General features: G+C 38.4%; 1 protein-coding gene across 4 annotated transcripts; it reads right to left on the bottom strand.

Moving 5' to 3' along the window:
• Window positions 1-45: 45 nt before the first annotated feature.
• Window positions 46-26874, bottom strand: samsn1a (SAM domain, SH3 domain and nuclear localisation signals 1a). Of its 4 annotated transcripts, none has more exons than XM_057839485.1 (15): window positions 26714-26874; window positions 24502-24669; window positions 23395-23441; window positions 22696-22736; window positions 22154-22237; window positions 18247-18341; window positions 17309-17432; window positions 14331-14755; window positions 9457-9537; window positions 7275-7403; window positions 7073-7172; window positions 6141-6292; window positions 5813-6043; window positions 5215-5362; window positions 46-735 (listed from the first exon to the last, which is right to left on the bottom strand). In XM_057839485.1, the coding sequence occupies exons 1-15, from the start codon at window positions 26735-26737 to the stop codon at window positions 581-583; spliced, it is 2004 nt and encodes a 667-aa protein (XP_057695468.1). In that variant the 5' UTR covers window positions 26738-26874; the 3' UTR covers window positions 46-580. The 4 variants fall into 4 exon arrangements, with proteins under 4 accessions (XP_057695468.1, XP_057695469.1, XP_057695470.1 ...); XM_057839486.1 differs by having other exon boundaries at window positions 22154-22234; XM_057839487.1 differs by having other exon boundaries at window positions 22696-22738; window positions 23400-23441.

The raw sequence follows: 26874 nt of genomic DNA, 5'->3' as shown, positions 1-26874 counted from the left end.
TAATTTGAAGTGTCTCCAGTACTGTAATAAAATAAGACTCAATAAGATAGTTGGCAATTTATTCATGGTCATTGACAGAAATACTCAGTCATAATTTTCTCTCTCTGCCATTCACAAATGCACATTTTTTTAAGTTCCTGCACACAACATATGGTACGCAGCTATATACAGTAAAAGGCAACTTTGGACTTAATATACACTAATATCCAAATCCCATGCCAACAAAATATTCCACTTACTCGTGGATTTCTTTTATTCTTAGAAAAGTGTAGTTAACAAGACATGATGAAAAGATAGAATATTGTTTTTTCTAATAAGAGAAAAGGGGGGAGTAAAAATACCGAAGGAAATAAATACAATAAAGCAAATATTTTGAATGTCACACAAATAAACCCACTAGAAATAAGAATTACATGTAGATAGATTATCATTAAAAATATTTGTGACAAATTGATGTTCAACATATCACCCAAAGTCAAGAGACTCTAAATGTAAAGAGGGTGCATAAGAAACATTTACAAATGTCCAGGAAGGTCCATATCATCTTTTAATGTATGCGTCTGTCAGAATAAGAAGAACTCTAAGAAGCCACACTGTTTTTGAGAGGTTCAGCATCTTCTTTGCTGTCTGAGCACTCGGATGGAATGAAGCAACCTGAGTCCCTGGGACAGTCGCTGTCTTCCTCCTGTAAACCGCCCGAAGATTTGCTTTCATCCACATTTCTGACATCATCACCTGCAGTTAAAAAAATCAGAATTTGATAAAAAATGACCCAAAAATGTGGCTACACTAAGCAACAAACACAATTACGCAAGAGAAAATGCAAACAGGAAGGCTGTTTTTGAGGCAGACAGGCTTAACCACTCGGACACCAGGCCACCCTCTGTGGCTTTCATTACAAAAAACGTTAAGTCTTTACTATTTCCCTTGTCATCTTCCATCCAGGTTGCCAAATTACTACCCAAATGGAATCTCATCCGATTTTAATGACTGACATGTGACAACAAGCCGCCATCTGGTTTGTCGCAGGAGAAAACAAAACAATGACCTTTATTTTGCCTCTGCCACATCTGTCCAGGTTCACTATGGTAAAACGATGAGCATGGCTTTATTTAACCTGCAACTGTTTTTCATCTGCACAGCAGAAAGAAGCCTTCTTGGCCTCTTCAAGCACTTTCAATCAGGAAGTCAAGATAGGCCTGCTTTCGTATGACGATTTAGATTTAAAGGTGTCAAAAACATTTCCAACTAACTGAGGGGGAGTTTTTGTAAATGAATGTTCATTAGAGTGGTTCACGTCTTAGTCATATACGGGAAAGGTAAAATTTATGAAAAAACATGAAGCGATATTAAGTTTAATACCTATTGTGAGCATTTGTTGATGATTTTCTATTATCACTTTGTAAAGTAAATTGTACAGTATATGACCAATTGTGGAATTATAGTGAACGACTTCAAAAAGCAGTGGTAATGCAAAAAAAAAAAAAAAAAGTCAGTCAGTTTTAATTGTTAAAAGCATAAGGGTCCATTTTTATAGTGTGCCATTCGTGTCCTCAATCCCTCCCCTGCGATAACATCACACCAGTGGTGGGAAATTCAACTGTGGTAAGCAATTTTATTTTTTATAAAATAGAAAATAAAACTTAAAAATGAGATTTTTCCAGTTTAATGAAGTACAGTACATTCAGTGTGGTTGGTCCAGGGGCGCTGGGCGTCACTTACAGCAGGGGGTGCTGAGGATCTTTTTTAGTTTTTCCCATCCAAAAACAGCCGTTTCAGTCTAAATTTGTCCTGTTCGGTGCACAAAATGTGCACATTGGCATGCTGGATAGCTTATATACTACTACTAGGCTACTGCAGAGACAGTGTTATATTTCACCTACAGTGTGTGTAGGAGTTTTTGTATTGGAAGTAAAAGTAGCTGCGTATTATAATGGAAATCCCCGCAGCTAAACTGCGCAATGACACACAAACACATTTGAAAACTAAAAGGGCCAATAAGCCTAGGTTTAGCGCCCCCTTTTCACAAGACATTCATAAGACATTGCACATGAATATCCAACAGCGCTTTGCAACTGCAACAACAACCAATAATATGGCTACAAGTTCAAGTTTCAAGTTTATTGTCCCCTAAGGAGGGGAAACTTATCTTACAGCAGGTGAGCACACAGATACACAACAACAGATAACACATACACATAAAATAACAAAGACCGCAATTTTTAAAAATGCTATGAACAGCTTTGCCTCTCGGTCCGAGAATTGTGCAAATTTAGCAGCCTAATCGCACTTGATAAAAAGGAGTTCTTTGTCCTGTTGGACTTAAAACAAGGGACTCTGTATCTCCTGCCTGAAGGGAGAACCTCAAATGAACAATGAAGGGGGTGATCGGCACAGTCAAGAATGTCATTTGCCTTCCTCATAACCCGCCTCTCATAAATATCAGTTAAGGAGACCTGTGGACAACCTATTATCTTACTAGCCACCTTAACAATGCATTGTTCCCCAGATGCCCCTTGTTTGCTTATGGGAGATTTTAATAACTGCATACTGAGTAAATCCCTCAACTTTCATCAACATGTCACATGCTCAACTAGGAAAAATAAGACTTTGGACAAGTGCTATGGTTCAATTAAGGAGGCTTATAAGGCCATCCCTTTGGCTCCCTTGGGATCTTCAGATCATTGTGCTATTAACCTCATCCCAGTGTATAGACCAATGCTTAAAAAGTGGGAAATTAAAACTAGAGAGATTGAGTCTTGGGATGATGAGTCTGTTTTGAAATTACAAGGTTGCTTTGACTGCACTGATTGGTCTGTCTTTATGGACTCTTCCTCAGATATTGATGAGCTTGTCGACACTGTATGTTCTACATACAGTTCTGTATAATAACCTACAATGCAAGCATGTCTTACCTACAGTTGTGGTCAAAGGTTTACATACACTTGTGAAGAACATAATGTCATGGCTCTCTTGAGTTTCCAGTTATTTCTACAACTCTGATTTTTCTCCGATAGAGTAATTGGAACAGATACTTCTTTGTCACAAAAAACATTCATGAAGTTTGGTTCTTTTATGACTTTATCATGGGTTAACAGAAAAAGTGATCAAATCTGCTGGGTCAAAAATATACATACATGGATCTGAAAAAGCGAATCATTGACTTTAACAAGTCAGGAAAGTCACTTGGACCCATTTCAAAGCAGCTGCAGGTCCCAAGAGCAACAGTGCAAACAATTGTTTGTAAGTATAAAGTGCATGGCACTGTTTTGTTACTGCCACGATTGGGAAGAAAACGCAAGCTATCACCTGCTGCTGAGAGAAAATTGGTTAGGAGGGTGAAGATTCAACCGAGAATCACCAAAAAGCAGATCTGCCAAGAATTAGAAGCTGCTGGAACACAGGTGTCAGTGTCCACAGTCAAGCGTGTTTTGCATCTCCATGGACTGAGAGGCTGCCGTGCAAGAAGGAAGCCCTTGCTCCAAAAGCGGCACCTTAAGGCTCGACTGAAGTTTGCTGCTGATCACATGGACAAAGATAAGACCTTCTGGAGGAACGTTCTGTGGTCAGACGAAACAAAAATCGAGCTGTTTGGCCACAATGCCCAGCAATATGTTTGGAGGAGAAAAGGTGAGGCCTTTAACCCCAAGTACACCATGCCTACCGTCAAGCACGGTGGTGGTATTATTATGCTGTGGGGCTGTTTTGCTGCCAATGGAACTGGTGCTTTACAGAGTAAATGGGATAATGAAGAAAGAGGATTACCTTCAAATTCTTCAAGATAACCTAACGTCATCAGCCCGAAGATTGGGTCTTGGGCGCAGTTGGGTGTTCCAACAGAACAATGACCCCAAACACACATCAAAAGTGGTAATGGAATGGCTAAATCAGGCTAGAATTAAGGTTTTCGAATGGCCTTCCCAAAGTCCTGACTTAAACCCCATTGAGAACTTGTGGACAATGCTAAAGAAACAAGTCCATGTCAGAAAGCCATCAAATTTAACTGAACTGCACCAATTCTGTCAAGAGGAGTGGTCAAAGATTCAACCAGAAGCTTGCCAGAAGCTTGTGGATGGCTACCAAAAGTGCCTAATTGAAGTGAAAATGGCCAAGGGACATGTTACCAAATATTAGCGCTGCTGTATATATGTTTTTGACCCAGCAGATTTGATCACTTTTTTCAGTTCACCCATAATAAAGTCATAAAAGAACCAAACTTCATGAATGTTTTTTGTGACAAAGAAGTATCTGTTCCAATCACTCTATCAGAGAAAAATCAGAGTTGTAGAAATAACTGGAAACTCAAGAGAGCCATGACATTATGTTCTTCACAAGTGTATGTAAACTTTTGACCACAACTGTATTTGAAGACACCAAAGGACACTCATCTTCAATTTCAACCTCAAATTGAATTTTAAAAAACCTGGCTGTTTTTGTAAAGGAAAAAATTGGTAATTCGTTTTTGTGCCATGTTAACGCCTCCGCTCTCAACAGTTTACTTTTCTGTTCCAATACAGCCTTTTTCAACGTGAACCGGGTAGCAAGCAAGGTGTCAGATGGTGTTATTAAAAAGAAAAAAAAAACTCTTTCAACATGTATATTTAATCCCGAAAGTTAAATAAACTATTGTTTCAATATGTTTGATCTATTTTTAACAAAAAAAGAATATACCAAAACTTTTTTTCCCTCCCCAAGACTAGGAGGTGCTGCAGCACCCTGATCACCCCACTTCCTGTGCCACTGGGTTATCATTACGTGTCCACCCATTTAAATTTATATGTCAAAGAAATTAACTGAATTCAATCATTTCAAAGGGTTTATTTGTAAAATCATAGATTTCTCATCAAGTATCCAAAGTAATGTTAGCTATTATGCTAGCAAAACTAGGCTGACGGCTAACTTTAGCACAAAATGTCCCTTTAGTGTCCACTGTTTTATGTCCAAATGGTACCCTATTTACAAAACGATTCACAAAATAAGTATGCTACAGTATACCACACACTTTGATACCCAAACATTTCAAAAGTGACTCATAGCATTCCAAAATCAAACAAACATTTTTAACCCAGGATTTTCACATTTTAAAAAATCTGAAAAATAATTGTGAATAGGCCATTTATGGACCAGTCAATTGTAACCATAACCGCTGTAGATGAAGTGTTTCAGAGTTAATTAATTGATGTTGTCTTTTATTTTGGCAGTGCTGTTACTCACCTTCTGAGTAATGACACTGAGAGGCAGCCAACAACTTGCGTCTGTCCTCGGGGTCTTTGACGTTGAGCTCGATGAGATGTTTCTCCTGCAGGTGTGTGAGGTCTTCCACCGTCTGGTAGCCATTGAGCAGCAAGGCAGATGCGTATTCCTGGGTGGGACCCACACCCAAATTATGTTCTCCAGCGTAAAAGATGTCAATAAAACTAGCAAGCAGTTTCCGCACTGACCAACTACATTCATTTACCATCATTGTTAAGATGCATGGCATCTGTATGAGAGGGACAGTTTGTATTTCAGGACACTAACTGATTGATATGACAACAGTTTTTTTTTTTTTGTGCTTGTCTAACTTTCATTTGCTGACATACCGGTTCTTCTGTTCTTTCTTCGCTGTGAATTCTGGTTAGCAATTAGTGACCATATGGCATGAATTTTAAAGTACATCTGTTGATTGTGATTACATTTGCTGCTAATGTTTTTATTCTTCATTTTACCAAATGCTGTATCGCAGACCTGTCTTTCCACTAATATCCAGACCCCCCCCCCCCCCCCCCCCCCCCGTTTTATTTCATGCCACTACAAACATCAACATTCTCACCTCCAGATTTAGTCGCTCCAGCAGCTCCAGCAACGTTTTGGGTCGAGGTCTTTGACATAGTTTTTGTTGTCGTATTTTGGGAGCCTCGTCGTTGTCATCACCTTCTCCTTTTTCTTCCTTTTCCACCAAAATGTCCACATAGATGAACTTGAAGTTTCCCACCCTGTTGTTGAGCATCCCTGTCCAAATGCCCATGGGAGGCTTGCTGATGATGCTGATAATGTCACCAGCCTGGTACATTAATGGAAAATAAACATTTACATCACACTTAGGTTATCTTTTCAATGTGTAAGACCACTATACAATACTGCAAAAACATGTATCTGACCTTAAGTTTGAGAGAGTCCGTGTCATAAGGGCTTGGAACAAAGTCGGTATGGACACGAGCTCTGCCACAAAACTGACCCTGATAGGAACCATCTTCTTCCAATCTCAGACTGTCCCTCTGACCAGAACAATTGGACTCACTGGTTACTCCACCTGAAGCCACCATAAGCACAAACAGTAATTTATGTATTCTGTATCTTACTGTTTCGTACCTTTGTTTTTTTAAATACGGCACATTATCAACTTCGAAAACCGATTAACACATTAATAAAATCAATTTCTTGGTTTAAGGCTTTGATACAGCTTAAATTAAAAAGAAGTAAACTTCTTATCAATAATCAAATCAAAAGTTACAGGTTGTTTTTGGTACCCATCTGACTTATCAATTTATTAATGTAAAGCTCAGCGTTTTATTTATTTATTTATTTATTTAATTCTCTCTCTTTTTTAAAATTTTAACTTGCATTTGTTTACACAGCAGAGTTGACACATTCAATATGGCGGACGCGCTTACTTATGCATACAATGAAGTAATAAGCATGCCTGGCCAGTAGATGACGTTAAAATGTTGCATTGTTAACATGCATGTGCACCTGCTGCTCGTATCGTTTTCATGGGTGTAGTAATTGTAGTAATTATATAGTAATTTGTTTTTTGGTTATGTTTAAAATTCGTATATATATTTCTCTGGCATCTTTGTGTCACATGTTAAGACTTTGATCAGTAGTCCATCTTTTGTTACAATAACTGTGCAAGGAGCAGAACATTGTGCGGGAGTTGCTTATTAAATATTTTTTCATCGAGTACTCCTGTTCCTCTTTGGCAATAACGTGCTTGTGCATAAATAGGCTGAAAAAACTTGGAAGTCAATAACAAAAAAATGTTTTTGTTTGCTATTTTTTTGTTGTTGTAGTAAAAGCTGTGTATGCATACTTGAAGAACTTTGGCCGCTGTAAAGACTTTCCAGGGAGTTGCTGGCCCTTGTTGAGTTCTTTTCAGCTGAAGGTGCAGTTTCGGTCCCCATGTCTTCAATCTGTTACAGGTAAATGATTAAAATGTTGATTGTTGTAGAACATTAAGTTATTTGAGCTCAATGTAAAAAAAATATTTATATTGTGCTATTAAAAAAGCTTACCATCTCCTCAGAAAAGGACTTGGCATGCTTTTTGCCCATTTTTCTGCGCATGGTGAGTGAAATTGCTTTCATTTTCTTCCCAATTCCAGCTGACTTGTTTGGCTCCAAGCTCTCACACTCTTCAGAGGGCTGTGAAAAAACAAAACATAGATGAAAATGCATGTCAATGTCACACACATTGTGGTATGGTATTACAAATGTAAATAGTAGAAGGAGCTGAAATCACTTTCACGTTGTTTTTTAACTGGTTTTCTCAATTTTATTTAATGTATTTATTTTATTTATTATTTATTTAATTTATTTCATTGCATCGCTAATGCCACAACATTGTCACATGCATCTGTTGTTACACGTTACACATCTCACTTTCTCAAAATCTGGGTTTTGCAGACTTTTTGTTTCCTGTAGGTTTCAAGTTAGCCAGGAGAGGGAGACGGGTGGTCACAGTTCATTTTGAATGTGTTTACAAAATGCAAATATTCCCCACATAGAAGAACCTCCCACCCCCTTCAATTATTTCCATGAAAGTTTCTGTTGAGCGCATATACCGAATGGAGAAATTAAAAATCAGGAAGCAAAACTGGCTTTGAAAAATATTGTAAAAAAATACAGTGATCCCTCGCTACTTCGTGCTTCAAACTTGGCGTCTTCAGTCTATCGTGGATTTTTTTTCAATTTAAAAAAAAAAAAAAAAAGAAAGAAAATACAGATGAGCTGTTCCTCGCCGACGGGGTAGTCAGTCTCATTCTCGCTCCCTCCTCCCTCTCTCTCCCTGCTCTTTGTTTCTCCAGGCAAGCAATGCACATGCACTGGAGTTGCTTATTAATTTATTAATGACATATGATTGTGCTTGATCTTTTCACAGTGACGCGCTTCTGAAGCGCCACACACGTCAATCATCGTTTAACTTGTAAAAACAGTTATTTTGGCAACTCATTGGGTGTACTATGTGAGAGGATTTGGTGTGAGGCTCTGTGTGCGCATTGCGAGGGGTGAGAAATGACTGTATGTGTGCGGCGACGTTTGAGGCAGGCAATAAACGCCACCAAATGTTAAAAGTGATTTTGAGCATTTTGTAATTTCCACGTCACTCCAAGAGTCACAGCAAGGGAGATAACAGAAGCATTTAATAAAGCCAAGAATTTTTCGACTACAGTACAGTACTTTATTGTTGTTTAAAAATAATTCGGTAGGACAGTAACATGTTTAAAACTTATAATGATATATATATATTAGGGCTGTCAAAATTATCGCGTTAATGGGCGGTAATTAGTTTTTTAAAATTAATCACGTTAAAATATTTGACGCAATTAACGCACATGCTGCTCTCAAACAGATTAAAATGACAGATTGAGTGTAATGTCCGCTTCTTACTTGTTTGTTGGTGTTTGGCGCCCTCTCCTGGCGCTTGGGTCCAACTGATTGTATGGCTTTCAGCACCATGAGTGAGCATGGTGTCCTTATTGACACCAACAATGGCGAGCTACTGGTTTATTTTTTGAGTGAAATTTTTACAAATTTTAATAAAACGAAAACATTAAGAGGGGTTTTAATATAAAATTTCTATAACTTGTACTAACATTTATCTTTTAAGAACTACAAGTCTTTCTATCCATAGATCGCTTTAAGAGAATGTTAATAATGTTAATGCTATCTTCTTGATTTATTGTTATAATAAACTAATACAGTACTTATGTACCGTATGTTGAATGGATATATCCGTCTTGTGTCTTATCTTTCCATTCCAACAATAATTTACAGAAAAATATGGCATATTTTATAGATGGTTTGAATTGCGATTAATTACGATTAATCAATTAAAAATGTTATTCGTTTGACAGCCCTAATATACTGTATATACAGTATATATATATATCCCCCCCCCCCCCCCCCCCCAATTAAAGTTTGGGGAAAAAAAGTGAAAAAACGTGTTATATGTATCTCTTTCCAATGGTAAATCTGAATAAATACATTAAACACACACAAAAAAAAAAGGTTTTTTTTGGGTGGGGGTGCGCTACTTCGCGGTTTTTCACTTATCGCGGCGGGTTCTGGTCCCCATTAAGCGTGAAAAACGAGGGATCACTGTATACATCCAGATTTTTTAGATGAGTGATAAGGTCTTTGATTTTTATTTTAAAGCTTTATTGCCCAGCCTGACTTTAAAGTAAAATGTACAAACCGTATCTGTTCCATTCTCCTCTGTATTGGCCGGAGATGGATTATGTCTGAGCCCTTCAAACCTGCCAAAGCTTGTGGAGCGCTGTGGAGGACATTTATTATTTATAAATATGTAATTCTATTTTTAAACACAAATAAAGCAGTGTGATGTAAATATGATTCTAATTGTAAAGACACACACAAAAAAAAAACAGTGTGTCCACACATTCCGAGGACTAAGCACACAGTCGTTGAATTGCGCTGTGTTGTGCTCACTGTTATAATCATTGATCCCTAGAAAAAGCATCTACTTCACCCATGTAATTTGAATAAGCAACCAGTATTTCGCAGTACAGTTCTACAAGACTTCAGCACAGCTGAAGTATTAAATGTCAAAGTGTACTGAATGATGTGTCCGGTGGGTACATATTAAGTGACACATTTCCATATCGAGCATTCATAACTGATCTAAAACATTGAACAGAGTTACCATGATGCCCTCATGCCTGCTTTCCCTTCTCTCACAGTATTAATACTCTGTTTTAGTACCAAATTTTCATAAAACTCAAAGTCATTATAATCTCTCTCAAACCCTGCATCATCTGCACAACAGAGCAGTGAATAATTATATAAACCAAGTAATCCCTGGAAAAATCCTGGGTTAAATATGAGCCATGCGCTCCTCGATAGTCCCCTGTGGATTGATTTGATGCAGTGACAAGCTAAACATTGTCCTCCACCATCCAAAAATACAGACAGGCCAGTTGGAGTGTTTAGTTCTAAAGTCCTTGCCCTAGTTTGACTCAAATTCACTGATTTGGTTTATTGAAAAATAAGTGGAACAACTAGAAAAAGTATGTCAGAACCAAACATCAAATGATGAACATTCTTTCCTTGAATTGTTCAATAGATAATGGCATAATTTGATTACATTTAATATTTACAGTACAATATATATTACACTAAAAATCTTACCTTTGGTTTGCTGCTCTTTGTTTTGTCGGACACATTGGAAGCTGCCCTCTGCAACATTTTCTTTTCCGAGCTCAAATCAAGTCTCAATCTTTACTCGTCTATTTTTTACCTCTTTTTTTTTTGGGTCTCCTGACTTTCAAGTGCGGGCTGATGCTGTGGCTATGTGTCTGACTTTCTTGCAACACACAGGAAGTGAAGCAACTGACTTTGTGTCTATCGTTGCAGAATTTCTTTTGAAAGGGAAAAAAGTTGGGGCCCTTTGGCCTTGTTATACTAAATACATCAACATTACATACAGGAAGAGTTGCACTTAGCTTTGAAGTAAAATGACGGCTATGGTGAGGTGATGTCACAGAAGCAGCAGTTAAAAATTCTATATTCTATTTTCACTTTAGGCAGATACATTACAATTACTTCAGTCTTGCAGTTTAAAACAGGATGAAAAAAAATCCCTACCCATCCAGAAGAAAAATAAGTCCTGCTCATTTTTTTTTCTAAGATATTGTGGGATCAAAATCAGTCGGTTAAATCCTTGTTGGAGGTTTTTTTATTTATTTAAAAAAAATTTTTTTTTTTTTTTCAAATCCCTTATGTGGAACTGTTTTCATTGAGTTCAGAAGGAGAAAACAACAAGCCTGCATTTGGGAAAATCAAATTATTCTAATGTTGGTGAGGCTTGCACTTTTGCCAAATGAAATGATGTTATTCACAGCAATTTCTTCTTCACATCATTCATTTTCCTAACAGTAAAAGCAGGGAAATGAAACCGAGAAAAGTTCATTATTCCTCAATTTGTCGTTTTAATAGCTCTTTGGGATGTAGTTTAGGTTACTTGATGCCCGAACATTTTTTGTGTCTTTACTCATTTCTTAATGTTGGGCTTTGCTTTTGAGGAAGTGCTGATGCTTGAAGTGGTAACTTTGTTGTGTCGAAATCCATTCCCGTCTGTCACTTGTCAAATGTTGGATGTTATTTATTGGTGGATCACGATGACAAATTTAAGTTTATGACAATGGAAAAAAACACATAGGCTGCCGTACTTAATAGATTACATTGAAATGCAGAAGGGTTTCAATCGCTCACTTGATAAAAACAGGGCATTGTAAAACATAACGGTTGCCTAATCCCTGCGTTTCCAATCAACTGCAAACTCCTGTCAATCCAGATTACAGTTTCTTTCTCTCCCCCCATCTCTCTTTCACTCTTTTTTTTCTTTCTTTTTTTTACAACTGACCCACAGGTCAGTCGGTTACTTACAATTGTTTTGATTGTTTTTCTAAATCGTGTTCTTCACTTTGCCATCGTAAGGGGGAGAAAAGTGCACACAAGTGTACATAAATATGAACATATGTTCCCATAAACAATATTTGTTCGCACAGGCCTAGTTAATAGATTGTATTTATAGATAAATAAGAGTCTTGTGTGAATGACTATTAAGAGGCATTAAGTCTTAGATCTAATGACTAGTGACACTATAGCTCCTATAAGGCTCCTGATCTTTGGGATCATCCTACTCATTGTAAACAATGCCCTCATAAATCATGTTAAGCTTCAGCAAGCGTGCCGAAGAGGCCAACTGTGCATGTTCCCATTGGATATTATCATCAGGTGTATGATCATGCTTGGAAATACAGTATATCAAACAAACAAACAATCTTACCCTAATCAATAAATGAGGGATAATAGCACATTTTTGATTAATATTTCTTGATTCAGCATCTTAACATATCATTTTACTTACAATACTAGAGTCATTGCGAGCTAAAAGATATACTATAGAAATTCACTTTTACTCTAAGGTCTGGGATAGAAATAGGATAATATAGGATTGGACTCAATGACCTCTGTCTGACAGAGTCACCCAATTTAAATGGGCCAAGACAAACCTCAGATTTACCGTATTTTTCGGACTATAAATTGCAGTTTTTTCATAGCTTGGCAGAGGGTGCGTCATATACGATTTATGTGTGATTATTTATTATAAATATATATTCATATATTTATACTAAAACGATGGATGTTAAATAAAATAAATAATTTGGATAAAACAGAGAAGGCGCTGTGCATGCCGCCGTGGCCCCGATCTCTTTTCAATCTTCCCCTCCTGCTCTGGCGCCCTACGCGAGCATCCTGGTATTTCCTTTTCGATATGGAGCAGCTATAGGAGTGAAAAACAAACTAAAGACAGGGGAATTGAAAAGCAAACAAAAGCGGTAGGAGTGGGGAATGGAAAGGATTCAAATTGATTGTTGAAGATGCTATACAGAAACCTGTGTTGGCTTCGCTGAATGTAAAAGAATGTGGCGCTTTGGTCTCATACGAGAAATATATTTAACAAACTTTTCCAGCGTTATTTCGTTGTGTAAATGCATTTATAATCTTAAAAATATGTGACTATTTAAACATTGAGAAACCTTGCGTTTTTTTTTCTGCCATCTCAAAGAGATTAAAATAAATGTCAAATCCACTATCCGCCTGTTAAAACAGACACACAAATATAAAAAATATAAATGTTTATTGAAAATCCATCTTGGTCTTGTTTAACTGGGAGAATTCGTTACAAAAGATAGGCTTTAATTTGTTATCATTATGCATATATGCACCGGCATCGTCACAAATGTGATCACACAAAACGCAACCAGGTATCACATCCTCGTGTTTCCTCCTTCTCCCGAGTCCTAACAAATAAAACATAATGGGGTTTTTTTTCGTGCTTGTGCCTACAAATAAAACAAAATTTCGGGTTTTTTTGGGCTCGGCCAAGCAAATCAAGTTAATTGATCGGGCTCGGCCCGGCTCGGGCTTTAATACCCGCAGGCCGGTCGGGTCGGGCTGGATTTTTTAGGCCCGATCTAACTTCTAGCGTCATGTAATGTTAGCATCCCGTACACCTATTCAGCCTGTTGTTCTCTACTGTATTTTAAATTGCCTTTCAAGATGACATGTCTGTTCTTGGTGCTGGATTCTATCAAATAAATTTCCTCCAAAAAATGCGAGTTATACTCCGATGTGACTTATATATGTTTTTTTTCTTTTCATTGCGCATTTTTTAGCTGGTGCGACTTATACTCAGGTGCGACTTAAGGAGCTGAGCTTTCCCTCATTAATCAAATCAGCAAAAATTCCATTCAAACTGGCAGTAGCACCCATAGACTCCATATAAAGGTAATGCCGCGGACTACATACTGTATCATTTTCGCATGCACAGTCTGTTTGGCTCTTTCATATGTACTAAGTGCTGACAGGCTCAACAAATCAGAGCGCAGAATCTGAACTTCTGCTGGCCCTGCCTTCTTCAACATGCAACATCTAACGAGTCAGTCATTCCACCAGTGTTTGAATCGTCTGGTTTAAAAGTGTCCACGGGCGTGTAAAACAGCATATAAACCAAAGAAGGTGAAGAAAGGTAAATTTACTTAGATTAAGAAGTTCTGTAATATTCAACAATTCATCAGGCCAATAAGAAGAATTTAAATTTTAAAATGGCTAGCTATTTTTATGAAAGTTGATTAATATTTATAGAACCGATGGAAAACCTAATTTAAATGTTAATGTATGATAATTTTGTTTTTTAAAGATGGAGGAGCATGAAGAAAACGGCAAAAAAATGAAGTAATGTATCACTCACCTGTGTGTCTGTAAAGGGTTTGTTTTCACTTAATTCTTACTCCAAGTCTTTGTGTTACACTGTTAGTTTGCCGTTTCTTAGTGTTAGTTAGCCATGTTAGATTGCTATCTGTGTTTTTCCTGTTATTCCCACCTGTATTTCTCTTTTGAGAAGAAAACAAATACATTTTTTTGCCACCATGTACGTAATTTTTCCTAATGTGCCGCAACACTGAATATTAGGGCTCCCCAGCCTGTCAACTCTAACCACTGCTTGTAGTAGTTGTACTGTTTTGCACATTGCGGAAGACTTACGTTGGGTTCCAAGAGATCCAAGTCATTAAACGACCGTGTCACTTTAGGTGGAATATGGAGTTTGAAGTCCATAGTCAAAGTGCCCTCCTTGTCCTCCAGCTGTTGCATCTGATTTCTATGAGGCAGACCGAAGTCATCAGAGGAAACATGGTACTCTGTGAGCGGTCTGCGGCAGGTGTGCTGGACAGTGCCCCAGACGGGACTGTTATCAGCTGGGTTGCTCCAGCGCTGGTTCTGGTTGTGGTAGTGAGTAGGCGTGGCACCACCAGGCAAGCTGATCATGTCGTTACAGCGGCCTGGAGTTGTGGTTTCTTGTATTGGAAGGGTGGAGAACTTACTCAGGTGGGGCCTCCTGTCAGACCTGTAGGGCACATTCAGGTAGAGTGGGCCCATTTGGGGACTGGTGGCTCCTGCTGGCGGATGTACTGAGGACCACAGAAGTAAATAACATGAGTTCCAATAGACAGAATGATACAGGCAACAAAATTGTGAAGACAATGCCGTTCTTTAAAGTGTCCCGTTCTTGAGTTTTTCGGCTTCCTTGTGTTGATTGACATTCAGATGCAGACTTGTTTTTCAATTAGGCATTATACTAGTATATAGATGTGGGTTTAAAGTGATTTATTTATCACCTCCAACAATATTGTATTGTCCACATTCATGCTTTCAAAAACAAAATGCTGAGGAGCACAAACCAAAGAAAAATACTGTCTAGAAAACAGTAGTCAATCTTTCATTGTAGAGATTCTCAGCACCCTCATTGAACTTGCACAAAAAAACTGCTAACAATTTGTCCAAACTAGCCACACTAAGAACCAACCAACACGACCAAGTTCTAATGAACTACGACCGCCTGGCTTCAGAAACATAGGCTCTCATCAGTCCAGATCTGGGGTGCCCAATCCCGGTCCTCGAGAGCCCCTATCCAGCTTGTTTTTCCATGTCTCCCTCCTCTAATACACCTGAATTAACTAATCAGGATCGTTATCAGGCTGCTGCAGAGCTTGCTGATGAGCTGATCATTTGATTCAGGTGTGTTAAAGGAGGGAGACACGGAAAACAAGCTGGATAGGGGCTCTCGAGGACCGGGGTTGGGCAACCCTGGTCCAGATACATGATAAGCACACCCAAAGAATGCGCATATCCTCTATTGGTAAACTCGGAATTTACGCGCAGCAATAATTCCACAATCAATTCATCAGCCCTGCGACAATAATATTATAAAAATCTCCCAAGATTGATGAATATACATCCCTAGAATATACCTACCAAATTTTATTCTGATCCATACACGAAGAATGAAGGAGGAGCCCAATAGTAGATGGGAGAGTACAAAAGACAACATGGGAAGCTGATGATTCCATGTGTGTCATGACCAGTGTTGTCACTAACGCGTTACTAAGTAACGCATTATAGTAATCTGATTACTTTCTTTCAGTAGCGAGCTATCAAACTCGTTCATTTTTCCAAACCAGTAATCTGAATAGTTTCCGTCGTGTCGTGCGTTACTATTTTGTTATTTCCTCATAACGTATGTAGAATGAAGAATATTGTAGTCATGTTTGAAGATCATTTTGAATAGAAAATGTTAGAAAGGTTCCCCCCATGTTTGTTTCCATGGTAACCGCTCATAATTACTTCCTGTTTTGGTCTCAAGTCGCACGTGCTGAGTGTTTTGGGACTGAGAAAGGCGTGAGGATCACATGTGCACATTCGAGTCGAGTGCAGCCACCTGTTGAGATGTGCGAAGGAATGTTGATCTGTGTACGTCCATGAATGAACGTGAGTATTTTTCCTTCATTTTGGAGGGTTCCAGCAATTGGTTGGACCCTCTAAATTCGCGGCCGTTTCATAGCTTTGCCGTTGCAACGGCGGGTAGTCATCGCTCCAAGTCAGCAAGCATTGTTTACATAATATTCGTGTTGCATATTTATTCTGTGAGGTGACGTGTTCTTTTAGCATCTTTGGGAGGTGTTTTAAATCCGATTGAGTGTAAAGTGCTTCGTTGCCGCTAAGTTTTGTGCCCAAATTGGCCGCGTGTGTGTACGGCATACTTCCGGGTTTTGCGCGCACATTCACGCCCGCCCCCTCCTTTGTGTTCATTGCACTGTACAATTCATTTGTGTGTTGTTGATAATTGTGCAGTCAATTTGCATTGTTTTACATTGGATCTGATATGCTGTTAACCCTAACCCCAATTCGGAGTTAAGAGTTTTTTACATTAGGCTTAATCTTCGAGTTAGCGAGGGTTTAATTAGTCGTTGGAGTTGATTTGACAAATTCCATGCAGTTGGTAAGTTATTTGATAGTTTCAGCGCTCTGGAGTGGCTAAGCTAGCGCAAGTCAATAGTGGTTGAAATCATCTCCATTGACTAATTAAGCCCTCGTTAACTCGAAGATCAAGCCTTTTGTGAAAAATTCTGATCTTCTCCTTTAAATTCAATTATCTGAAATTCAAATACATGCAATGACATTTTTCTGTCGTCATTCCTATGGTGAGGCAGTAGAGGGAGAAAAATTGGTAAAAAGTAACGGATAAATTACATTTAAAGTAACTTACTGGTGCTTACTTTGATAATAAAGTAATCAGTAAAGTAACTAGATTACTTTTTTGAGACGTAACCAGTAATTAATTTACTTTTCAAGTAATTTGTGACAGCGCTGGTCATGACCTGTGTATTCCCAAATATTAATGCAAGCAAAATACAGGCAAAGTTGGTTTTGTAGTAAGTATTAGTTTCTTCCAAACGATGAAAGCAATTGGCTGAGCTTCCTAGATTTCATAGCTGACCACATACCAGAAACAGTATTTTATTGTGTCAGGTTTTCACTGGGGGATTAATAACTACAGGTAGAGCCCTGCCGAGCCATGTTGATGAATACAGTGATAGAGGTACGGCATTCACAAAACTGAGGCTTATTTGTATGCAGGATAAAGGGAGTTATGGAAGTGAAAACATTTGCATTGTCATTTTTACCTGTGATATTTGGACTTTTCTTCACCCCCTCTTTCCCCTTCTTTCCATTTGATTTCTTCCCAGGTTTTTGGTTCCTTTTGGCTACTTGTTTAGAGTCCGGTGCTGCTCTTTTGGTGTTGCTGTTCTGAAGAGAAGTGTCAATAGAACAATCAATCACCAAAAAAAAAATCATGGGGAATACAAATATGGCTGCTGCTACTTATTCATGTTTTTTCTTGGCTTCTTAATATTATGGGCTTCAGCAGAAATGGACGCTAGGTGACCTGCCATAAGGGCTCTAAGCCCTTTCTTTTGCTCTGCCATGTGGTTTAGAGATTACGCAGAACAGCGGCGCTCTGGGTACCATCTGCACTGTATTAAAACCCAATCAACAAGTTATGTTTAATTCTTTTGCCATTTTTCTCACCAGAGACAGACCCTATTTTTCATACGTATGTGAAAACCTCAATAAAAGCCAATATTTATTGAAAGTAGACAAAATAGCTGTGGTCAGATTTGTTTTTAAAAATCATTACTAATTTAGCGAGTCAATGCAAGTATTTCAGATTGTCTGCCTAATCGTCACTCATTGGCTATCCACAATAATATGCATGTGTGGTCACAATAATGTCTGGGAGAAGCCACTTTCACCCCCTTTTACAGACGTCTTCAGTTGATGTTGAGGAAATCTCTGGCCGTTATCGCCTATTTGAAGTTCTGCATTATCTGGGCGAGTTGTTCTTTTAATTCTTTTCGTATGTTTTTAAATGTGTGTAAATTAATTGTTAAGCTAAGATATCACCTTCAAAAACAAAACGGGTATACAGTAGTTTGGCTTTTATTCATTTTTTTAAATTCTCGAAACAGATAGCAAAACGTGGATGCTTGATGCCAATTTGGACACTGGCACAAATTATTTAAACAGATTTGAAATAAACTACAAAGACAGAAAAATTTACCTGACATGGGGTATTTTTATCCCTCTTTTTGGGACCTGAATGATGTGCTGATTTCCCTCCTTTCAGGTCCACTTTGTGTTTTGTCCTCTTCGTTTCTAAAAAGAGAGATGGGATTTGGAACAAAAGGTAGCACCAGACACCTTTCTGGCTAATGAAAATGACATCCATCTATCAATTTTCGCTTGCCCACGCTAGGATCATGGGTGAGCTAGCGCCTAACCTGGCTGACTTCGATTGAATGGCTATGTACAACCTGGACTGATTGCCGGGAAATCACAACTAAAAATGACAAACTAAGATATAGTATACTTTGAATTTAAACCAGTACTTCTCAAATAGTGGGCGCCCCCCCGGGGGTGACTCATGTGACCTCTGAGAACATCCTTTTTTGCTGTACTTGAAAAAAGTGTAATTGCACATCCACTCAGTGGGTGGCAGTGGCACTCACATTTTCAAAGTGTATGCAGTATTTTTGAACCAAACAAGAGCACACAGAAAAGAGCACTGGAGATATGAAGAGCTAAGATGAGGATATATAAGGAAGCGTATGTAGCGTATGGCTTTTGGCTTTGATTTTTAATACAGTGGGAGATGAGGAAAGGCCAGTCTGTTTACTGTGTCTAAAAATGTTTGCAGCAGAAGCCAAATCAATTAAGACGTCACTTAAAGACATTAAACCCCAATTACATTGATAAGCCGCTTGATTATTATTATTTTTTTCAGCGAAAATAGATTGCCAACAATCGTCTCACTTTGTCAGTGTTACATCAGTAAACTAGAGAGCACTATTAGCATCATGTAAGGTGGCATACCAGGTTGCTCAGTGCAAAATAACCTAACACCATAGCAAAGGAGCTGATACTGCCTACAGCAAAAATAAAAACTCCTTCAGTCCAATGACACTGTCATTTTTGTTCTATTAATTTTTGTTTTTTCAGTCAAATTGTTTGGAATATTGTCCCCATGAGTTAATGTTGCGAATCAATTTGAATTTATTATTATTTATTGATTTTATTAAATTTTATTTTTCAGTACCAAATGGTCAAAAAATTTACCTAGAATGTATTTTTACAGTTTGGATGTGACCTTTTTTTTTTTAAATTCAGTCTTATTGATGCACTTGAAATCTTTTCTGTTTCAAACAAAACAATGTTGATAAAGTTATACCTTATTGTAAGTTGATCTATATTACTTTTTTCTTTAATATAAAAAGAACACAATACGAATAATTATGATGATAATAATAATAATAATAATAATAATAACATTTGAAGGCGCCTTTCTGGCAGGCAAGGTCGCTGTACAATTGTAAAAAAAAAAAAAAAAAACATTTAAACAAATTAAAAGTTGAGAACAGAAAAAAATAGTAAAGTATAGAATATTTAAGGAATACTTTAAAATACTCAAGAGATGTAAAAACAATAGCAGAAAACCAAACAAAAGGAAATTAGGGATTATTATGGATAGGCCAGTCTGGACAGGTTAGTTTTGAGTTTGGATTAAAAAGGGGGAGTGAGTCGGTGTTCCTGAGGTCGGGTGGCAGTGAGTTCCAAAGCTGTGCGGCTGAATGCTCTGCCCCCCATGGTGCTGAGGCGAGCGGGGAGGACAGGTGTATGGAGGAAGAGGATCTGAGGCACAGGAGGGAGTTGTAGCATGAATGAGGTCGGACAGGTATGACGGTGCGAGGTTGTGGATGGCCTTGAACGTGAGAAGGAGGACTTTGAACTGGATGCGAGAGTGGACCGGAAGCCAATGGAGCACTTGGAGGACTGGAGTGATGTGGTGGATGGAGGGGGTACGGGTTATGATGTGGGCAGGTGAATTCTGGACCAATTGGAGTTTTTTTTTTTTTAGAGAGGCCGAAGAGGAGAGAGTTGCAGTTGTCAAGGCGGGAAGTGACAAGGCTGTGAACCAGAATGGCAGCAGAATGTGGGGTAAGGGAGGGGCGGAGGTGATTGATGGTACTTAGGTAGTATGCAGAGGTGTACTTATAATAATTTTATAGACAAATTATACTATTTACAATGGCAGCAGATAGTTAGGGAGGCACGAAATGTTTACGTCCTCCTGGAAGGGAGTGTAACAGAAAATAATTGAGAAGCACTCATTTAAGCAGATGTCATCTTTATAGATCACTAAGATATATTATCCTTTGAACTTACAGTGGGGCAAATAAGTATTTAGTCAACCACTAATTGTGGAAGTTCTCCCACCTGAAAATATTAGAGAGGCCTGTAATTGTCAAGATGGGTAAACCTCAACCATGAGAGACAGAATGTGGGGAAAAAAACAGAAAATCACATTGTTTGATTTTTAAAGAATTTATTTCCAAATCATGGTGGAAAATAAGTATTTGGTCAATACCAAAAGTTCATCTCAATACCTTGTTATGTACCCTTTGTTGGCAATAACGGAGGCCATACGTTTTCTGTAACTCTTCACAAGCTTTTCACACACTGTTGCTGGTATTTTGGCTCATTCCTCCATGCAGATCTCCTCTAGAGCAGTGATGTTTTGGGGCTGCCGTTGGGCCACATGGACTTTCAACTCCCTCCACAGATTTTCTATGGGGTTGAGATCCGGGGACTGGCTAGGCCACTCGAGGACCTTGAAATGCTTCTTACGAAGGCACTTCTTTGTTGCCCTGGCTGTGTGTTTGGGATCATTGTCATGCTGAAAGACCCAGCATGTCTCATCTTCAATGCCCTTGCTGAGGAAGGAGATTTTCACTCAAAATCTCTCGATACATGGCCCCATTCATTCTTTCCTTCACACAAATCAGTCGTCCTGGTCCCTTTGCAGAAAAACTGCCCCAAAGCATGATGTTTCCACCCCCATGCTTCACAGTGGGTATGGTGCTCTTCGGATACAATTCAGTATTCTTTCTCCTCCAAACACGAGAACCTGTGTTTCTACCAAAAAGTTCTATTTTGGTTTCATCTGACCATAACACATTCTCCCAGTCCTCTTCTGGATAATCCAAATGCTCTCTAGCGAACCGCAGATGGACCTGGACGTGTACTGGCTTCAGCAGGGGGACACGTCTGGCAGTGCAGGATTTGAGTCCCTGGCGGCGTATTGTGTTACTGATAGTAGCCTTTGTTACGGTGGTCCCAGCTCTCTGTAGGTCATTCACTAGGTCCCCCTGTGTGGTTCTGGGATTTTTGCTCACCGTTCTTGTTATCATTTTGACGCCACGGGGGGAGATCTTGCATGGAGCCCCAGATCAAGGGAGATTATCAGTGGTCTTGTAAGTCTTACATTTTCTAATAATTGCTGCCACAGTTGATTTCTTTACACCAAGCGTTTTACCTATTGCAGATTCAGTCTTCACAGCCTGGTGCAGGTCTACAATTTTGTCTCTGGTGTCCTTCGACAGCTCTTTAGTCTTGGCCATAGTTGAGTTTGGAGTGTGACTGACTGAGGTTGTGGACAGGTGTCTTTCATACCGATAATGAGTTAAAACAGGTGCCATTAATACAGGTAACGAGTGGAACCTCGTTAGAAGAAGTTAGACTTCTTTGACAGCCAGAAATCTTGCTTGTTTGACCCAATACTTATTTTCCCGTCTAATTTGGAAATAAATTCTTTAAAAATCAAACAATTTGATTTTGTTTTTTTTCCCACATTCTGTCTCTCATGGTTGAGGTTTACCCATGTAGACAATTACAGGCCTCTCTACTCTTTTCAAGTAGGAGAACTTGCGCAATTGGGGGTTGACTAAATACTTATTTGCCCCACTGTAAGTACATTTCCATCTGTATAGACCACTATTCCTTATTAAGAAGTTCTACACAGTTTTAATGAACTGTCTCCCAACGGGGGAGGACAGGAGGGGAACAATCTGTTGGGAGCCCAAATGAACATTGGCCTATAGAGCAGCCTAACTGATTTATTCCCTATTTACCTTCGTTATGATTGTTGCTGGTGTGGACTAAATCTTCTGGGCTCATGGCAACCTTCCACACCACCGCATTACAGGAGTTATCTGCTGGGGGAAAGGGGCGAACAAATCACAAATGTTGAGGATTTCGGTTGAAAAATTCAGTCCAAACTGAACACAGTCAAAAGTGGAAAGTCAGCAGAGTGGGTCGTTGTTCATTTTAGTCCCAATACAGCAATGAGCAAAATGTGCTCCTACATTCTACATTTATCCAAAAAAGACCAGCCTACTTGAGCGGTTTAGTCATTTGAACTTATGCAATAGCTCGTTAAAGCTAGTAATTGTCACTATCCATGCTGATATTACAGTTAAGGGTCGTGTTTTTGTTTTAAATCATTAGTTTGTTTTTACACTTGTGTGACAAGCACATAACTTGACCATAGGGAAAAATCGTCCACTCTTAAAGCTTCACTGTATTCCTGTTTTAACAAGGTATTTCGATTAAAAAAGGGAGTGGGGGGGAAAAAAACATTTTGTCTTTGTAAAAAAAAAATAATTGAACTTACCCAGTGCTTCGTTGTCTGATGCAGATTTGGATACTTGTGTTCTGCAAGTACAATTGACAGACAAATTTAAACTATAACTTTTTTCACTCACTAGTATTAATTTAGTGTTTATAAACAACCACATACTACATGGCCTAAAAAGAAAAATGACCAACAAGGAGGCAAAAACGTTCTTAGAAATAAAGGTGTATTGGAGAGTCTGGGGGCTAAGTGGTCTTTCAATCCGCTTAGTTAAACCATCCCAAAGCCATAATCTGCTTGATCTATATTCTGTACTGCTCTGACCGTAAAAACTAAATCTTCAGAATTGATCTTGTACAATCACATAGACTCTTTCTATCAAGCACTCAGTTTGCCTCCTTAAGAACTCTTGCATATGGATGAAAGTAGGATGTGCTGAGATAGCATTGCTTTTTAAGAGCCAGTCTGCTGTGCTACTGAAGGATTTACAGCATTAGCGCCCAGAGAATATAAACACAGGGCCTTTCAAGCCATGTGGGAAACCCTTTTGGCTTGCACATTTGCACGCACATCCCTCAATGAAGGACGACCCATAGGCATGGAGCCAGCATGCTGAACTGATTTATTTCATAGTTCTAATACAATTTGGTAGCCATTATCATACAACACAAATATAACACAAATTGTCCTTTGGGAGCAAAATCAAATGTTTTGAGTATGTAAAAACAGGTATCTTACCTTCTTTTCTTTTTATGAGTGTTGATTTGTGGTTTTGTTGTCATTTCCTGTTGTGTAAAACATGACATTATAAATGTTATTTTATTTAACGGCTTGCAAGGATTTCACAGTTCATTTAAACAGTTATGGTGTCGGATAATATTTCTTACAAATTCTACATTGCAAAACATTTAGTACGCATACTTTAGATGTATACAGTAGTGCCAAAGTCTTGGACCACCACCAGCTTTTGTCGTTTCATGGCATTTGTATTAGCAGCTATTTGATAAAATATTAAATAATTGTTAAATGTACAGTATTGCGGGTTTATGTAAAAATGCAAAACTCAATTTCCTTAAAAAGAGGGGTTCTGCATGGCTAAAGAGGCTTTTTTTTTTTTAACAATTTGGATTAAGGTTCATTAAGTTTTTTTTTTTTTTTTTTTTCTTTTTTTTTTTTAAACACCTATAGTTATGTCACCATATAAGGCCCTAAAGAGTACTTGGCTTGATGAGTAATGCAAGTGGAAGGAATAATGAATAATGTCTTGAAAATATTTAACGAATAAATGGCCATCATTCATAATAAAAAGTCATGATGAACATTTGTTTAATGGCTGTGATTACAGTGTAACCTAAATGGCTCCTCATCGTAAAACAGTTCACCATCCCTGATCAATGGCATCAATGAAATTGTCATAATGTCACCACCCATCTGTTTGTCATCTTCCATTAACAGAAAAGTAGCCTGCTCTTGACACCAAAGTTATGATGTATTGTCTATATGATCATTGTAGCATTTGTAAAACAAACAAACAAAGTTGAATGGTGGCCTGAGGCTTTTACTCAGTCTTTTGAATGTCCATTAGAAATGTATTAATCATATGTAAATCATTATCCACTGTTTCTCCTAAGTATGATTCCTTGCCCAATAAAGGGTTATGACTATGAGTAAGCCATTTTAGGTGTTTTCACTGTGATGGTCTCATATTAGTTTTTTTATGAGCGGATGCTTCTTCGTCAATTCCTCTGAGTGGCGCTTTCCTCAGTTCCCTTTTTTGGAAAACCATGCTGCAACCCTTGTGGGCTCTACTTTCTAAATTCCATGGGCACTTGGAATGTCTCTTACCATTGAAATGGATCTTCCAGACCCCCTCTGCCTTGTGTTGTTGTCCAGCAAGAGCGCCGGGCTGCACGAGCGACTACATGAGCGGCTGGAGGAGCGGCTTGGGATTGATTGCGGTGGGTTGTCACCAGATGTCTGCACAGCCTCATATAGGCTGTCCATTGAGCCCTCCTGGTGTCGTGTACATAAACACACCCACACACAGAATTATGTCAGCCATTTTGTGGCAGACTAAAATTCAAGACAGTAAAAACATATACAGAGGGAATTTTCAATTGGGTTTTAGCCAAAGCATTTGTTCTGATGAAGCAATCAGCAAGGTTGCCAACCTTTCCCAATCAAAATGGATTGGATGTCTGCCATCATCAACGGCAGACAATGAGCTAATAAGGATGGCATCCCGCTAAAGACAAACCATTGTTCTGCCAAAGGTTATATAATGTCCTGTTTTTCTGAGGGAATTACGATGGGAATAAATCATGCTCATCCTTCCCGTATAGACTGTCTGGAGCCATTTTAGTGACTTTCTTTTCACCCCACTCTAATTTATGAATGGATTTAATCTCATCTGTGTGCTAAATCTGACCGAGTTTCAGCCATGAAGTACAGTGTGCAGATGAAGCAGCTTTTAAAGGCGGGATATAGTAAGTCGGAAGAGTCAAATTGAATGATCAAATAATCATTTACCATGGAGTACGCAAGAGATTATATAATTCAGTGGAACCTCTGAATCCCTCCATCCATTTCCTATAATGCTTATCCTTATTAAGATCATTTACTTCCAATAAATATATTTTTTACTTAGTAAAAACAGTAATGTGTCTGTTCACCGACTTCAAATGTTGAACCTAGTTTAAATTTTTATTTTACAATCGGTAACTGTACCGATTTCTTTTTTTTTTTTTTTTTTTTGAAAAAAAGTTTGAGGTCAGCCAATGGCACAGAGTGGCGCATACTTGACTCTGAAGGGCATGTTTACTAATGTCATAGTAACATGACACAAAGAATCAATATTGAGGACTGGATGTGTCTGTAGAGATCTTAATGTAAATGCTGCCCCAACGACCTGATATCGGAATGGATTGCAATTCCTGTGAAGAGCTATGATTGTGGATAAAAAACATGTTTGGCTTGTTCACATTCCTTTCAGGAACGTAACCAGTTTTCACTGCACCTACATCACGACACAGTCCACTTAGAGATAACAATGCAATACATCGCTACTCTCCTTTATCTCATCATTACGCAACTGCAGGTTGTGTATCCTCATTATACAACTGGAACAGGTTGTAAATCCTCATCATAGTGTCGCAATTAATATTCATCTTCCTGTCTCTTGCCATATCCAGTTTCTAATAATAATAGTATTGCACGTAATGGGAAGTAACAGAAAACAATCTAGCCAGAGGTTAAAGAGTAATCCTCATTACTGGTGCAAAACCCCAACATCTGTGCACCGATGAGACCAGCCACGTGTAGCATGCACTCTTCCGGCTGCAAGAATATGTGCACTTGAAAAATCTAATAGCAATTGGAGCTGCATTACCAATTCTGCCTTTACGAATATATGTTGTAAGATTAGTATTAATATGTTGTAATTTGCAGTATACAAAAATTGTGTGTAGTTGTTTTAACCCTGTCCTGTAGCTAAAAAAAGACTCCACTACAATAAGAGCCTGAAATTGAGATTTCCAGAAGTTCATTTGTAGAATCACAATGACCAGTTGTCAAGTGATTTTAGAGTTTAAAATTAAATAAAAATATTCATGCAAGGAAAATTGTTCAGCTAATCAAGTGACCCCACATAAACATGGGCCCACACGTACATGCCCACACACAACCATGAGGAATGTTCACATCAGAGTTTACTGGAATATTACTGGTCATTAAGAATGCAATATCAGAGATGATTTAATTGTAGGTTTTGCTATACTGATTAGCAACACCATTCTCTTGAACAGACATGACATAAACTGAACAAATTACGAACTGTAAATTATCTGGAATGATTACTGGTAATTATTTTTATACAGTATTATTTTCTGCATCCTACTGTAATCCTAGGATGAAAGAAATCATTTGTACTCCTTGGATATAGTAGACACAAATGTAAATAATAGGAGTATACACAGAAATAGTAATGTAACTAGAAGGAAGCAATAGTGAAAAAACAAATGGATCGCAATAACACATACAAACGCCAGCCCATTCTTACCAATGAGAAGCAGAACAGGTTCATGTTTCTTCCTGATGGCAGTGGAGCAGCAAAGCGAGCGTCACTGGCAGTACAACCCAACTCGGTATGAGTCCAGCCCGGGTGGCCGGCTGCTGTCTTGTCAGATTAATACCACAGTGAAATCCCTCCTCTAATCCAAT

Source organism: Corythoichthys intestinalis, chromosome 6 (genome assembly GCF_030265065.1).
Source record: "Corythoichthys intestinalis isolate RoL2023-P3 chromosome 6, ASM3026506v1, whole genome shotgun sequence".
NCBI classification, from domain to species: domain Eukaryota; kingdom Metazoa; phylum Chordata; class Actinopteri; order Syngnathiformes; family Syngnathidae; genus Corythoichthys; species Corythoichthys intestinalis.
The sequence above is the reverse complement of the archived record's forward strand: the minus strand, read 5'-3'. Positions and strand labels throughout refer to the sequence as shown.

Excerpts from the sequence above, each read along its gene's own strand:
- samsn1a (XM_057839485.1), bottom strand. The coding sequence starts at position 26,737 with ATGAACCTGTTCTGCTTCTCATTG. Across the intron at positions 7,173-7,274 it reads AGTCCTTTTCTGAGGAGATG|ATTGAAGACATGGGGACCGA; the intron begins GTAAGCTTTTTT and ends TACCTGTAACAG. Across the intron at positions 6,044-6,140 it reads CGGACTCTCTCAAACTTAAG|GCTGGTGACATTATCAGCAT; the intron begins GTCAGATACATG and ends TTAATGTACCAG.